This window comes from Electrona antarctica, assembly GCF_951216825.1.
Source record: "Electrona antarctica genome assembly, chromosome: 5".
Taxonomy (NCBI): Eukaryota; Metazoa; Chordata; class Actinopteri; order Myctophiformes; family Myctophidae; genus Electrona; species Electrona antarctica.
Window position 1 is genome coordinate 50,629,724 of NC_136810.1, and position 17,346 is coordinate 50,647,069.

At 42.2% G+C, this 17,346-nt stretch overlaps 1 protein-coding gene across 1 annotated transcript in view; it reads left to right on the plus strand.

The window, feature by feature from the left end:
- mbtps1 (membrane-bound transcription factor peptidase, site 1) overlaps positions 1-11,913 on the plus strand; it is a 40,094-nt gene extending 28,181 nt beyond the window's left edge. Inside the window, exons 15-23 of the mRNA XM_079502084.1 lie at positions 1,725-1,840; positions 3,190-3,346; positions 6,217-6,341; positions 6,977-7,054; positions 7,402-7,542; positions 9,033-9,164; positions 9,353-9,479; positions 9,614-9,744; positions 10,838-11,913. Of these exons, the coding sequence (XP_079358210.1) occupies positions 1,725-1,840; positions 3,190-3,346; positions 6,217-6,341; positions 6,977-7,054; positions 7,402-7,542; positions 9,033-9,164; positions 9,353-9,479; positions 9,614-9,744; positions 10,838-11,043 (1,213 nt within the window). The 3' untranslated portion in view covers positions 11,044-11,913. The remainder of the gene's footprint in view (positions 1-1,724; positions 1,841-3,189; positions 3,347-6,216; positions 6,342-6,976; positions 7,055-7,401; positions 7,543-9,032; positions 9,165-9,352; positions 9,480-9,613; positions 9,745-10,837) is intronic.
- The last annotated feature ends 5,433 nt before the right edge of the window (positions 11,914-17,346 follow it).

A 17,346-nucleotide genomic window follows, 5' to 3' on the forward strand; every position in this document is an offset into this window, starting at 1 on the left:
CGGCAAACGTTAACACTGAATAGCACAGAACCAAAAGACAGTATTTATTTCTGTCATCACATTTCTTGTTCAAAAGAGATCAAACATGCATACCTCAATTAGTCTATACAAGGATTACGAGGATGCTGGTGGAACCATCCTTGCTCGTAAAAAGTTGGTATCAAACCTAGTTGATTACTTTAGAGGAGAACTCATTGAACTCACTCATGTTTTATTCCCCTGGGTTGGCACAGATACTTTTTTTTCAAATCATATGCAGCAAAGGTGCTACCTATGTTTCCCAATGGTGGTGGTGATGATATCACAGACATAGCAATTGATGCGATATCAAAGAAGATATACAGAGAGATTGGAGACATTGAGATTGATAGTGAACATTATTACACCCATATCAATAAAGCCATTTGCTCCCAGTTCCAAAGTGACACTCCCATGGACCTTCTGACAAAAATAAGCCAAAGGCTACACAATTCCTTGCCAGGTATATTGATTGGGAACATGATCACAGCAATAATAAAAAAAGCAAGCGACTCCAAATCCGAATCTTCTGATGAGGAAGAAGTTGATGTGTAACCGACATGCAAGCTGCACTACAAGTTGCACACATTAATAGTTTAGTTTACAAGTTTATTTTCTATTAGCATATATTCAATGACCTAAAACCACCTTTACAAGAACAAAATACCCCACAGCAATTGCATACTGCACTCGTTGAATGTTTATAGGCCATTCATTACCTAATTATGCTAAATTCTCAATACAAACATTAACATAATGTTTTTTTTCAAATATTTTTTTATTTCATACACCAGGCCTATGGATTACATTTCAATACTAAAAGGTATAGAAAACTACATTTCTGAGCCCAATAAATATTTTTTTGTAATACAGAGGTATGGCCACATATAAACCCCTATAAAAACAATTGCCCAATAACGAGAGCTGGTCAGCAAGTGGATTCATGAAGGTATGTATATAGACAATATTTTAGGCCAATAAAAAAAGACTATGGGCTCCATTTTCGTCACCGCTAAACCCCTTCTCCCTAAACTTCTTTGCCTTTTTTTTTACTATTTTGAAAAACATTTTTGAATAGTTAAAATGGCCAGTCTACAAGCTCACAACGTGTCAATGTAGATTGGCTAGTTGAACTATTCAAAAATGTTTTTCAAAATAGTAAAAAAGGCCAAGAAGTTTAGGGATAAGGGGTTTAGCGGTGACGAAAATGGAGGCCTATATACCAAATTTCCCACCCCACAGGCCTGGCTGCCGGACTATATAATGAAAAGAAAAGAAAACGGAAGTGAAAATTCCGCTGACTTATGCTGTCTATGGGAACGCAGTTTTTAGAATCCTAATATCTGGATATTGTATTGTATAAAACAATATTGTTTTTTGGATCAAAACAAGCTTGATTTGCCGCTCATTCTATATATGATATGATCACCGGTTAAAAAATGTATGTTTTGGGTGAATTAAATAAAATTTGTGCGACATGTTACATAGGGATATTTCACTTCCTGTTTCTCCGTTTCCGAGTGAAATGCCTTTCAAAATAAGACGGTTAACATTGAAGTAAACAATTCAGCCACCAGATGGCGGTCTTGGCGGCGAATGAGTTACTGTAAGTTGTGTCTGCTGCTCTCTCGTCTCCCCTCTGTCTGTCTTTTTTATTTTTCTGGAAATGCTAAATCTTTTCTGTGTGCTGTTCTCTGTATTTCCAGGAACGGAGACCACATTCACACCAACTTCAGAGATATGTACCAGCATCTCAGAAGCATGGGATACTTCATTGAGGTGCTGGGATCACCCATCACCTGCTTTGATGCCAGCCAGTATGGTGAGCACTAGGAAAAACTATCTACGTCACCTGTCCAGAGTTGTAGGTCGGCCATAGCTGAGTGGTTAGAGTTTTTGAATATAATTTAATTTAGTTTTAGTCATATTTTGCTATCTGAAATGTTTTAAATTTTTTGAGTCTAGTTGTAGTTGACTAAATATCATACGATTTTAGTCGACTAAACTCTACAAACAATGCATTGCGTTGGAATGCCTGTTTTTACACTTGGTTGCATGCTGAAAATAGCATTTCGTCATTTAGTTTCCCAAAAAGGTAATCAACGAACATTTTTCATTACCGGTTTAGTCGTCGAAATCAACACTGTTGGGGAAGCTATAAATGCAGTTTCCCTTTCCCTCACTGCTGCACCGCTAGATGCAGTCACAAGCCCAATTTATTCAACGTCACATTCAGCTCGGCGCACACCAAAAATAGCTGATCTACAAGCCGATCTTCTTGTAGATAGGCTATTTTCGGCACGCAACGTGTTGCACGTGTAGAGTATAAATGAAGCAATCGAAGCGCTGAAGTCTCTAAACCATTCAACACACTAATGATGATTACAGGTGATCAACTGATCACCTCTTGCTCATTAAGCCTAACCTTCTCATGAGCGTCAAGACATCAGAGTAAATGTCTCCTCTGTGTCTCCCACCGCACATAACAGGCACATTACTGATGGTGGACACACTAAATGTCTACTCTCTGTAGACTAAATGTCTACTCTTTGTGTCTGTCTCTCACCTCACAGGCATGTTACTGATGGTGGACAGTGGACACACTAAATGTCTACTCTCTGTAGACTAAATGTCTACTCTTTGTGTCTGTCTCTCACCTCACAGGGACGTTACTGATGGTGGACACTGGACACACTAAATGTCTACTCTCTGTAGACTAAATGTCTACTCTTTGTGTCTGTCTCTCACCTCACAGGCACGTTACTGATGGTGGACACACTAAATGTCTACTCTCTGTAGACTAAATGTCTACTCTTTGGGCAGTATTATGCGTGTCTTAAGTACCAGGTCTTATTACTTAACTTAAAACCTGGAGGCGTGATCAATGCCATTTGGCTATTCTGAGTGGCCAAACAGCATTGACCACACCTCCAGGTCTTAAGTTAAGTAATAAGACCTGGTACTTAAGACACGCATAATACTGCCCTGTGTGTCTGTCTCTCACCTCGCAGGCACGTTACTGATGGTGGACAGTGGACACCTTAAATGTCTACTCTCTGTAGACTAAATGTCTACTCTTTGTGTCTGTCTCTCACCTCACAGGCACGTTACTGATGGTGGACACTGGACACACTAAATGTCTACTCTTTGTGTCTGTCTCTCACCTCACAGGCACGTTACTGATGGTGGACAGCGAGGAGGAGTACTTCCCAGAGGAGATCACCAAGCTGAAGAGAGACATCGACAACGGCCTGTCGCTCATCATCTTCAGCGACTGGTACAACACCTCCGTCATGAGGAAGGTCAAGTTCTACGACGAGAACACCAGGTATGAGCCCACCGTACTCACACGTGCACACTCATGCTCACACACCCTGCTGAAGTAGAATGATGTACATCTTGTGACTAAAGGGTTATCACAATTATTACATAATCGCTATCATTTGGTCATAATCGTGTCCATGTTGAAAAATGTTAATACAAAGCAGAAATAACAGAACTACAAGCTTACAGCTTGTAGAATCCTAAAAGGCAAACAGAATTGTAATTTCTAGTCATAATGTTCCAATTTCCAACACCAAAAACACAATTAAATTGTTAATTGCAATTATTTGTGTGACAATTAATCATCAAATTAAATGTGTAATGGTGACAGTCTTACTGGTGACATCTTGAAGCTGCTCTGAGGGAAGTTCTTGTAGAGGTGGTTAACCCATTCTGGACTGAGGTCGATTAAAAAAAGGCTTCTAAATCCTAACATTTTTCTGAAAAACCCATGTTTCTATGTCAGTGGTCCTCAACCTTTTTCAAGTCGAGGACCCCCAGAAATATCTCTATTGGGCCACGGACCCCCATCTCAAAATATGTAGTTTCAGGGACCCCCCAGAAGCCAATATTTTAGTTAAAAATGTTCGCTCTGAAATATATATTCAAAGATTTGAGCCACATTTTCACGACTTTTCAAAAATAGCAGACCTACAAGCTCGTGGCGCGCTATGAGCTTGTAGATCTGCTATTTTTCAATAGCTAAAGCATAACATAATGCTAACACCAAAAGGGGTTCCCGCCCAAAATGGGTTAAGGTGTGCCAGCTGTTCTCCTGCACAGCATGGGATTATATGAATGGTTTAATATAGATGAAGGACATTGTGGGGTTTCGTGTTCACAGCTTAATTTTTCATGCAGCTGAAAGGATTCATTATTGGCTCCATTAATATCCCATTTTAACTGTCACAGTACATCAGGAGGTCCTTAGAAACTGTTAAATACAGTTAAATATAGCCTCTGGGTCCTTCAAAATAGCTTATCTCTTTCACTTTCAAAGGGGCATACCAGTCATTTTCAACATTTCACATCACATCTTGATGACATCATCAAGATGTGATTCACCACGTTAATGATTTTTTTTCAGACCTCCAGTTCTAGGAAACACAGAATGGCCCAATGGGGGGACTTTTTTATTATTTTTATAATGACATGGTAAAATGTTAAAAATTAGTGGTATGCCCCTTTAACCACTATATACTTTGTTGTACATCAAATAGCAAGAATAGCCAATATTTTCTACAAGTTCACAACGTGTCGCGTTCACAACCCTACTTACAATGCATTGTAAGTAGGGTTGTCCCGAACCGATCACGTGATCGGAAATTGGGGCAGATGATGCAGATCACGTCATTTTCAAATGATCGGAATCATGCATTGCGATGCATCGTAGAATCGAAACCAGGTGAATTGTAATCCAATTGAATCATGAAGGCAGTGCCAATAAGTAAGCCTGGCTAGGCTTACTTATTGGCACTGCCTTCCATGAGGCCCATAGGGCAGGAGTCGATCTCCTGTTTCTGTAGCGTGAGGCAGCTTGATGTACAAGTACACCCCCTGGACATGACGCTATAGCATGTCACAGCCTGCAGGGATGCTAGGGATGCAGTGATGCAAGGATGCTAGAGTTGATGTGGTTAAAACAAATGGATCTCACTGTTCTTTGGAGTTATATATTTACATTATTTTTGCCTAATTCAGTTCAGACGTTTTAACCCATTTAGGCCTGAGATCAGATTCTAAAAATGTCTTCTAAATCCTGACAGTTTTCTGAAAAAGCAATGTTTCTATGTCAGTGGTTCTTCGATGTTTCAAACATAGCAGACCTACAAGCTCGTAGCGCGCCACTCGGTGGCGCGCTATGAGCTTGTAGATCTGCTATTTTTCAATAGCTAAAGCATAACATAATGCTAACACCAAAAGGGGTTCCCGCCCAAAATGGGTTAAGTTAGGCCATTCAATTTAATTTTATTAAAGTGTCAAATCACAACAAGTTGTCTCAAGACACTTTACATGTAGAGCTTAGCAGAGACCTGGCAGTCCCACCCTGAGCAAGGAGTGTTACGACAGCGGTAACGAAAAAGTCCCCCTTAACTGGAATAAACGTTAAGCAGATCCAGACTCTAGGGTGGGCGGCCATCTGTCTCGACCGTGTCGGGGGGGAAAGAGAGAGAGAGGAGAAATGGAGAGGGAGATACAGCCAAATATAAGTAGTAGCATTAGCAATATAATAATGAATATAATAGTGTAAGATAATAGTATTATATGGTATAACAATATTGTTAGATAGTATATGTGGTATAGTAAGTATAATAATGTTAAGATAATATACAGAATAGTGGCATTAGGCATAGTATAATATGGTAGCAATCCATGGTCGTGCTCCGTGAAGAGGCCGGGTCTGTGAAGAGGCCCGGTCCGCAGTCATGCTTTATCAGTCTTTCCACTTGGTATTAAAACCTATTTATATAACATCTTCAACATGGAGACACCACTTATTTTGAATTACACACAGGCCCTGATGGATGGCTTGCCGTTACACCACATAATGGTTGTAATATTTGTATACGGTTGGTTTTTACCTTTTTATTATTTTTATTATTAGTAATTATCTTGCCTTCAGGCTGTGGTGGATGTTTTGTTGGCTCTACTTATGGGAATTATTTAGTATGCTGCTGCTGGCAATGGGCAGATAATTAAACTCTAGCACTCTTGTCTGTGTAAATGTTCCTCAAGCATAATATATGGTTTGTTGATTACAATGTCATCCGAGTGATTTGCTCGTGTTATCTGCGGGCAGGAACAGGTGCTTTCTGGATTATAGTGTGTGTAGAAATCAGTCGATGACATTTCTTTCTTGACTTGGATTTGTAGACAGTGGTGGATGCCGGACACAGGGGGCGCTAACGTACCAGCACTGAACGACCTGATCTCGGTGTGGGGCATGGCCTTCAGCGACGGCCTGTACGAGGGAGACTTCACCATGGCTGATCATGACAGTAGGACGCATCTCTTTGTCTTTAATCCGTCACTCTGAATGCACCCACAGCACAGACCCTTCTCTTTCCCTCAGCACAGTACATATATATATATATTTTTTGTTTTTGCTTAACCCATTCTGGACGGGAACCCCTTTTGGTGTTTTAACTAAGCATTTTGTTATACTTTAGCTATTGAAAAATAGCAGATCTCCAAGCTCATAGCGCGCCACCGAGTGGCGCGCTACGAGCTTGTAGGACTGCTATTTTTGAAAAATCGTGAAAATGTGGCACAAATCTTTAAATATACATTCTTTCAGAAGACTTGTTTTTTTATTTCGACGTCAGGCCTAAATGGGTTAAATGTACAAAGTAGCAATACCACAATATAGAAATGCTCTGTTACCTGTAAAATACCTGTATTCAAGATTTTACTTGAGTAAAAATACATTAGTATTGGCATGACAATATACTTGAGCACTGAGGCCGATTCTGGGGGAAAGTTTTCTGGGGGTAAAAAAAAAGAATATATAGGCTATATATATATTATATATAGAAATGCTCTGTTACAAGTAAATACCTGTATTCAAGATTTTTTACTTCAGTAAAAATAAAAATGTATATCTTACTGTTTCTCTCTCTATCACTCTTCACAGTGTACTATGCCTCAGGCTGTAGCATCCTCCGTTTCCCAGAAGATGGAATAGTGATTGCCAAGAACCTGAAAGACCAAGGTATCCGTCTCGTCCTTTAAAATATTGAACTAGGCTGAGTGCAAACCAACGCTGCCTGCAAATTATGTTCTCACTAGTAGCAACATCATTAGCGTCTGCTTCCCCTCTACAGGTCTGGTAAATGCAAATCATTTACCAAAACATAGTCTCGGCCATGCCTTTTGGCCTGGCGGAGACAACGACAGTAATAAGTCAAATAAGTAAAATAAAATGGCATGGTATTTTCTTTAAAAATGAGTTTTCATCGTGGCACTGATTAATAGAAACCTAAAGTACACCATGTTCATTCCTCTGATCCAAGCTGCAACACGTCTTCAGAAAGTGTGTGTGTGTGTGTGTGTGTGCAGGTCTGGAGGTGTTGAAGCAGGAGACAGCGGTGGTGGAAGGTGTTCCTATTCTGGGGTTGTATCAAACACCCTCTGACGGCGGGGGTCGCATCGCTCTCTATGGAGACTCTAACTGCATAGATGACAGCCACAGACAGAAAGGTAAGAGTCCACCTGCATCTAATGACAGACAGAAAGGTAAGAGTCCACCTGCATCTATGACAGCCACAGACAGAAAGGTAAGAGGAGTCCACCTGCATCTATGACAGCCACAGACAGAAAGGTAAGAGGCCAACTGCATCTATGACAGCCACAGACAGAAAGGTAAGAGACAGAATAGCGTTGTCTCGATCCGATCACGTGATCGGGGCCGATCACTGCATTTTCAAATGATCGGAATCAGATTCGGAGCAAAAAATACATGATCGGGACATCACTAACAGAACGGTAAGAGTCTAACTGCATAGATGACATACACAGAAAGAGAGGTAAGACAATCACCCTTGTCTTACCTCTCTTACCAGACAGTGGCCTTGTGGTTAGAGTGTCCGCCCTGAAACTGGGAGGTCGGGGTTCGATCCCCGGCCGGGTCATACCAAAGACTGTAAAAATGGGACCCAATGCCTCCCTGCTTGGCACTCAGCATCAATGGGTTGGATTGGGGGTCAAATCAACTAATGATTCCCGAGCGCGGCGCACGCTGCGGCTCACCGTTCCAAGAGATGGGTCAAATGCGGAGAACAAATTTCACTGCGGTAACGTCTGTGAGTAATCGTACGACTTTGACTTTCTCTCTCTGCGAATGGGAATTACGGAGACTGATGTGAATAACATGACACACTGGAGCTTTTTCTTTATTCATGAAGGACAACATCTGTGTATTTCTTTACAGCAGACGGTAGCAGAATATAGATATAGGTGTCTCTCTATAGGTAAACGACACCCCCCAGACAGACCAGTCCAAATTCAGTTGTCATAGCAGCACCTTGAGTCCAGTGTCTGGACAATTTACAATATAGCCTCAATGCAGTGCCATACTAGTGACCGATATCACCAAAAATCTAAAGTATCATACAGATATCATCTAAGCAACAATAACACGCTAGCCTGGTCTGGAGCTCGCTTCACAGAAGTTTCAAGTTACTATCGTAACGTATGTGCCACTGCTTTCATGAAACAGTCATGGCTCATGAGTAAACTGAGCCAGGGATAACTGACTAAGTTCATCTCGCTAGATAACTTTCGCTTTAACCCATTTTGGGCGGGAACCCTTTTTGGTGTTAGCATTATGTTATGCTTTAGCTATTGAAAAATAGCAGATCTACAAGCTCATAGCGCGCCACCGAGTGGCGCGCTACGAGCTTGTAGGTCTGCTATTTTTGAAAAATCGAAGAACCACTGACATGGAAACATAGCTTTTTCAGAAAACTGTCAGGATGTAGAAGACATTTCTAGAATCTGATCTCAGGTCAAAATGGGTTAAGGAAACCGAGACATGGATAAGCCAGGATAAATTGAGCCAGGATAAATAACATGCATCCCGGTTATAATCTGCCATCTAGACTTTATGAAACAGGCCCCTGGTTGACCACACACATTTCTTCGTTGCTATACACACACGTTCAATGTCCCATGTGCTGCTTTCCTTCCAGATTGTTTCTGGCTGCTCGATGCTCTACTGCAGTACACGTCCTACAGTATGACTCCTCCCAGCCTCAGTCACTCTCACAGCAGAGTCACGCCCCCTACGGGTGCTGATCGCCCACTGCCTCTGAGACTAGAAGGTGAGCAGGCCATGTACACACACAATGAATACACACACAAGCAGCCCTTTTCCATAATACTGTACATATAGCAAAACCAAGCACTGATAACGTCAACACAACTGCCTCCTTTCTCTTGCATCTTCTCTTCTCCTCTGCTCTTCTCTTATCTTATCTTTTTTTCCCCTCTCCTCTCCTCTCCTCTCCAGGCAACCATCTGTACCGCTACTCCAAGGTTCTTGAGGCTCATCTGGGAGACCCTAAGCCCCGTCCCCTGCCTGCCTGTCCTCATCTTTCCTGGGCCAAGCCTCAGCCACTGAACGAGACGGCGCCCAGGTCAGTCAAACGTGTCACCTTTTAATCGTTTTTTTTTTTTTTATCGCACTGGTTCTCAAACTCTTTCAGGTCAAGGACCCCTAAATTACAAATTTATTTTATACTCTCTCTCTCGCTCTATGACTCTCTCCCAGTAACCTGTGGAAGCACCAGAAGCTGCTGTCGATCGATCTGGACAAGGTGGTTCTACCCAACATGAGACCCTACCGTCCCCAGGTCAGGCCTCTGTCTCCTGGGGAGAGTGGAGCCTGGGACATCCCTGGAGGTAAGACACCAAGGACCAGTGTTACATTGGTGATTTTATCTTTGGGAGGGCACTTTTTAATGACGACTAATTCAACACTGCCAAGGACCAACATTAAACCAGTAAGTGGTGGAAAGTAACATTACTTAACCCATTTTGGGCGGGAACCCCTTTTGGTATCATGTTATGCTTTAGCTATTAAAAAATAGCAGATCTACAAGCTTGTAGGTCTGCTATTTTTGAAAAATCGAAGAACGACTGACATAGAAACATAGCTTTTTCAGAAAACTGCCAGGATGTAGAAGACATTTTTAGAATCTGATCTCAGGTCAGAATGGGTTAAAGTGCATTACAGTAATCCAGCCTGGAGGAGACCAAGGACTAGCTTCTCAGCATCAGGCAGAGTGAGGGTGGGACGGAGTTTGGCTGTCTACATGTGTCTCAGGTTCCACTCAGGGGTGTAATCCTTGAGGAGGTCTGACGCATACCGTGAGGCTAGGGCATGGAGAGCTTTGTAGGTGAGGAGTAGCAGTTTGTAGGTGATGTGGAACTTAACCGGAAGCCAGTGGAGGCGTTTGAGGGTGGGGTGATGTGCTGCCAGCGTTTGGTACGAGTTTTGCACATACTGCAGTCTGTCAAGGGCTTTGTTGGGGTCCTTGGGGAGCCCGAGCAGGACACCATTACAGTAATTCAGGCGGGCCGGGAGGACATTGAAGCGTGGATGAGGGTCTCTGCAACAGAGTCTGGGAGTGACGGCCAGAGTCTGGAAATGTTTTTGAGGTGGAAGTTGGCAGATTTGGTAACAGATTTGATGTAGGATTGATAGGAGAGGGTAAAGTCCAGGTTGACATGGCATGTCCCCTGACGGCCAAGCTACACCAGGCTTTTCTCGCGCGTTTACCCTAAACGCGCATGCGTTTTTTAAAATAGGACTGGACCTAAATTCAACGCACGCGTTTAGGGTAAACGCGTGTATTTTGTGCGCGAAAATCCTGGTGTAGCTTGGCCGTCAGGGGATTGGAGAGATGGAGCAGCCAACCACATGGAGAAGAACATCTCCTGTCAGCCACGATTTGCACATTTAAGTTGACGATACTCTTCCTCCTCTCCTCAGGTATAATGAAGGGTCGCTACAACCAGGAAGTGGGCCAGACCATCCCCGTCTTTGCCTTCCTGGGAGCGATGGTCGTGCTGTCCTTCTTTGTGGTCCAGCTCACCAAGGCCAAGAACAAACCCAAGCGCAGAAAGCCCCGCGTCAAACGGCCCACGTACCTCCAGCAACAGCAGCAGACGTTGACCGGGAAGACACCCGCGGTTTGACTGGACTTGGTTCTGGATGTGGTGTGTGGTGGTGGCCGACTATCACTTCAGCTTAGGAGCCTTACATTAGGTGTCTTATCTAGAACACATTCTAGAACTCTAGACGCGGGAAATGTGGAGCGAATGGACTCTCTTAAACTCTTGGAATAATCAGCCAGGTCTTGCTGGACTGCTGGATTGACTGCAAATTGGCTTGTTATGGAACTCTGAAATCTTAGAGCTCATCTCAAGCTCTTGCCAGACCTGAACTTATTTCCCCACCACACCGAGATGGTGTCTGTGCCTCTTGTCTGTCTAGGGCTGTTGGCGGGCGTTTGTGTGTGAACTGATGGACAGTGTTTAGACAGTGTTACAAATAACACCATACAAATAACAGCCTAGTAGATTCCTACCTGTTTCTGACAGGAATGTTGCCTACATTCTTTTTATTTTTCTCTCCCTTCTAAAGAGATTCTGTAATTCCTCTGACCAAATGGACCTGATGAATTTGTTTGTTCACTTTTGTATTTATTGAATCTGCCCATATTACCCACACACACACACACACCTTAACAGAAACACAATGTTGACAGAAATATTCTTTGCATGAACTCTCAAAAAAAGACAGACAGACACACACAAAAATGTATTGTATGTCTTACGTTGCCTGGACCTAGAACCTTGTCTTCAGTCATCAGTGTTTTTTTGTATGTCCTGCCCATATTAATTGTTTAAATTTATTGTCCTTTCTTTGTTTTTATATTTTATATTATAATGAATGAATTATGGCAACGCGCTTCTCCTCCATGATTTCATGCTCACTACAGTGACATTGAGTGACGACAACCATTCAAATATATCACGTCAATAAAAAAAAGCATCTTCATGGCATGTTTTGTGTGGATGTGTATTATATTAATCTAGTTGAATGTAACATCTAACCTGACTCCTCCAGACGGGGCAGCAGAGAGTACACTGGGTTCCCCCCCTCCTGCCCTCCTGGGGGAACCCAGTGTACTCTCTGCTGCCCCATCTGGCGGAGTCAGGTTATGTAACATCAACCCAGGGCTAGAAACCTGAAAGCCAACACTTTAAATGACCACACTTCCATCTTCTAGGGCTGTCACGATTAGGGATGGAGCTCGATAACCGATACCCGAAAAATTCCCAAAACAAGCTTATCGAGTACTCGTTATCAATAAGCTTTGGGCTTAAGCCTGTTATCGAGCATAGTATGGCCCATGGCATGACGTCATGTTTAAACATTCAAGACAAGAGGCGATGAAGGTAATCGCCCACGCTGGCACAAACATGTCTAAAAGTGTATTGATACCTGCCAACAGAGTAAACAACATTACATGTTTAAAGTCACACATACAGTCTTAACAATTCCTTTAATATTTTATTGGTAAAAAGGTCAATTGCCTTCCGTTTGTTAGAAAAGTACTGTAGTTGAAGGCCCTAATAAAATATACTGGTTCTGTTCAGAATGTTTTATCTCCCATTTTCCCACAAAATAATCGAAAATGCTCGATAGTGGGCTCGATAAGGACCTGGCTCGATAAGCCTGATCGATAAGGTGTTCGTTATCAATACAAATTAACGAGCTCCATCCCTAGTCACGATTAATTGTCACACAAATAAATCTGATTAACGATTTAATTATGGTTTTGGCATTGGAAATTCGAACATTATGAATATAAATTACATTTCTGTTTGCCTTTTCGGTTTTGTAATTTAAAGTGTAAAAAAAGTGCACAGGGCAGATATGACATGACTGAAATATACCAAGGAACCCCAAATTGTTGCGATTAGACGATTATGTAATGATTGTGACAACCCTACCATCTTCAACCTATATATGCTCATATAATTGGTCATCAGTTGGCACTATATTGATGGCTTCTCAGTCTGTGTGCCCAGAGGAGGGATGTGGACAGTTCAGAAACCTGCCTACCAGTGACATCATTTGCAGACAGGTTTGGTCATTTCAAAAAAAGATTGCAAAAGGTTTTTTGTTGTATTAACCCGTTTTGGGCGGCAACCCCTTTTGGTGTTTTAAGCATTATGTTACACTTTAGAATAGAAAAATCGTGAAAATGTGGCGCAAATCTTTGAATATATATTCTTTCAGAGCGAATGTTTTTAACTAATTTTTTTTACTTTGCTTCTGGGGGTCCCTGGAATGACATATTTTCAGATGGGGGTCGGCGGCCAAATACATATATTTTTTGGGGTTCTTGACATGAAATATTGAGAACCACTCGTATAGAAACATGAGGTTTCTCAGAAATAAATACATTTAAAAAAAGGCAATTTTTAAATTTCGACGTCAGGCCTAAATGGGTTAATGCAAGAACAATGTTGAGAACCATGTTATAGACCAACTGTGACACGCAGTAAAGGTGTCAAATGAGTAAATATAGTAATCACTGCACAACTGAGTTGCCAATTCATTGCAAGTGACTGAATATTATGGCCACCTCTTCTTCACCACATTTAATTTGATTTGGACCCCCTATACGTTAGCTTAGGTGTACTTTACTTTTTTTCCCCATCAGATTTAATACCGATAATAATATTGTAATTCATACTACACCATCGTATGGCCATGTCGCTCAATGAAAACAGATTTTCAACTGAAAGATTTACGTATTTTCATGGCCCTGCTTTGCAGTAGGCTGTCTTTGAAACCCATTTTGGGCGGGGACCCTTTTTGGTGTTTCAAGCATTATGTTACACTTTAGCTATTGAAAAATAGCAGATCTACAAGCTCATAGCACGACACCGAGTGCCGCACTACGAGCTTGTAGGTCTGCTATTTTGTTTTAATCCTGAAAATGTGGTGCAAATATTTTTAACTCAAATATTGGCTTCTGAGGGGTTCCTGGAACAACATATTTTCAGATGGGGGTCGGTGGCAAATTACATATCATTTTTGGGGTCCTTGACATGAAATACTGAGCACCACTGATATAGAAACAGGTATTTCAGAAAACTGTCAGGATGGGGGCACGGTGGCACAGTTGGTAATGCTGTCGCCTCACAGCTAGAAGGTCCTGTGTTTGATTCCCGCTTGGGACGCTGTGGGTGCTGGCGGCGTGTTTCCTCCTCCGCGTCATCAGTGCCCATACCGAGGCGGGGTTGGCGAAAGGGCCTTTCTGTGTGGAGTTTGCATGTTCTCCCCGTGTCCCCTAGGGTAGGTACCCTCACAAAAAACATGCAGTAATCCTGGTCTCTAAACTGCCTCCCCCTGGCCAACCAGGGGGCGCCTGAGAAAGGAACTGGTTGGAATAACGTGCTCCTTCTACGTGCTACGTCCAACCAGGGAAACTCCCCCCTGTTAGGTGTAAAGGAGCAACGTGGACACTCAGGCATGAAGTCCCAACCATGTCCCATATATGGGGACTAGGTTGGCGGAGGGTGTGTAGATCCCAGGATCACATTAGATAATTGACACAGGGGTGAGAAATGGGTTACAAAATCGTGGGATAAAACATTTATTTAAAAAAAAAAGACGTAATATTAAATGTCGATGTCGGGCCTAAATGGGTTAAGATCATGTGACGATCAAATGTATACATAATTTGAACCACATTAATTCTATGGTATTGATGTGGACTACGTTATGTCGCTGAAGAGTAAATGCTCTGATGTAGGCTGATTTTCTGATGGCGGGGGTGGGGGTGGGGGGTGGGTGGGGAGCTTTGGCTCTTTATCTGGGGCTAATAGGCCAGATCAGCTTGTGAATCTGTCACCTGTCCTTTCAGATGAAGGACCCGCTAGTGAACTAATCTCCCCCGGAGCCTTGGGAAAGTGGGAAATGACCCCGGAGCCAGCTAGCCGCATTAACAAGATTTGGGAAAGCCGGTTGTGAACGGGGGTCACATGCCCCTCGTTCCCTGCGCGGCTCTCAGATGCCAGGACATCCGATCAGGTCACCCAGTCACATCCTGGAGACCACACTGTGGTGGAGAGAGAGAGAGACAAGCTGGCGACGCTGAACTCAACTCTTCCACCTGTCCAAAGTTATGGTGGCTGACACAGACCCCCACCTTACCTGGCTGTATTTCCCATTTCTTTACCCTCCCTGTCCCACAAACCGGTTCCAGTCTACCACTTTTTCCTGTCTTAAATATAATATATATAATATACACACCTTTTTATTTTATTTTTATTTTTTTGAGGGGCGCTAGCCCCTTCTATACACAGGTTTAATGTTTGTCTTTAGTTCAAAGTTTGTTTAGGCCTGACGTCGAAATTAAAAAAACGTCTTCTAAATCATGACAATTTTCTGAAAGATTAGAGGCACATTTTAACGAAAATAGCAGACCTACAAGTTCATAGCGCGGCACTCGGTGCCGCGCTATGAGCTTGTAGATCTGCTATTTTTCAATAGCTAAATTATAACATAATGTATGTAACACCAAAAGGGGTTCCCGCTCAAAATGGGTTAATAAACACATTGACAATGAAGGGAAAATTTACGTCATAATGTGTCGTTTACGTCATATTGTCTCTTTATTGTTAATGGCGTTTAATGTTTGTGTTGGCACCGTTTGTTTCACCATTACATCACCTAATCAACATGAGTTGGACTTTAATATATTTGCGCCCCTCACTTCACACGGGTGTGATTTTCTTTTTAGATGGGCTGTACAAGTGCAAGCCTATACCACATATTTAGCCCTTGATTTGTAACGGGTCATTCTGGCATAGACACACAGCTATTACAATAGGTACTGTACTAGGCTGTAGGAGACAGACAGAGATGTATGATTGACCACCTTGGGAAAATGAAAAGCAAATTCCACTTTTTACTGCCATCATTTATGCTGAATCTGAAATAATCTCCCCATGGCCGACCGTATCTTAAATTCCCTTCCACTACCCATAATGTAGGTATTCTGCTGATGGCGCACATTACCTACATTATGGGCAAATATGAGCCATCAATTCTTACGCTATAGCAACCGGCCTATTGCCCTTTGAAGGTTTTATCCATTGTCCTTTACAACTGCTGTGACTAGATGTTTTATAGGCGTGGCCGAGACTTGTTTTCACCCCTGTCCGTCCTTGTGTCAGTGCATGTGCCCAGCTGTCTGTCTGTCTGTCTGTCTGTCTGTCCGTGAGCAGCTGATCTCCGGCACCGTTGGACAGATCGTCATGAAACGGCCAAGTATAAAAACCTCTAACCCACATTTCTCATATCGGCCTGTTGCAGTATTATACTACCAGGGACCTGTCTGTCTGTCTGTCTGTCTGTCTGTCTGTCTGTCTGTCTGTCTGTCTGTGAGCAGCTGATCTCCGGCACCGTTGGACAGATCGTCATGAAACTGTGAAAAAACCTCCAAAAAACCCCAAATTTCTCATATCGGCCTGTTGCAGTATTATACTACGTGCGTGCGTGCGTGCGTGCGTGTCTGTGTGTTACGGAGATGTTCGCCTGGGGTCTTATGGTAAATACTAAATTACCGATAATGACAATACTTGGCAATTTCTCTGCCTGCTGTGTCACTGAATACATGTTTTGGACTGGAGCATTCTAAAGTGGGTTGCGAGCCCCCAGTCTTGTTCTGTTGTTTTGTTACCTTGAGGCATATGGATGGAACATTACAAATGTGACTTTTATTTCTGAGTGCAAGCCCATGATTTATTCTACATGTGATATTTCCATAGCCATTTCTTCCCCTTCCAGACAGTAGCCTTTCTTGTATGTCACAAACTGACATCACTGCAGGTGATCTGGCCAGCTGGAATCTATATATTTTGCAGTGGTGGAAAGTATCTAATAAATCTAGTATCTAAATCGTAATCGTAATCTAAATCTAGTATTTAAGTAAGTACTGTAGCCTACTTAGCCTAAGTACAATTTTGAGGTATTTGTACTTTACTTGAGCATTTCCAATTTCCAATACTCTTACTTCTATACCCCACTACATCTCAGAGGAAAATATTGTGCTTTTATTCCACTATAATTATTTGAAAACTTTTAGTTACTAGTTACTTTGCAGATTTTGATTATTATTACAAAGTATACCCACTCCAACCCTATACATTTTGGCTATTTGAAAATAGCAGATCTACATTGTGAGCTTGTAGATTGCCTATTTTCAAAATATTTGTATACATTTAAAAACTTGAAATGGGACATTGAGTACTTTTACAGTACATTTTGATGCCAACACATTTTGAAGTCCTGACTATTACGTGTAACAGAGTATTTCTACATTACAGTAGCCTATTGATGCTTTTACTTAAGTAAAAAAAGAAAAATGCTATTTCTGTGCTTGGACGGACCCAGCCAGCCAGGCAGGGACACAC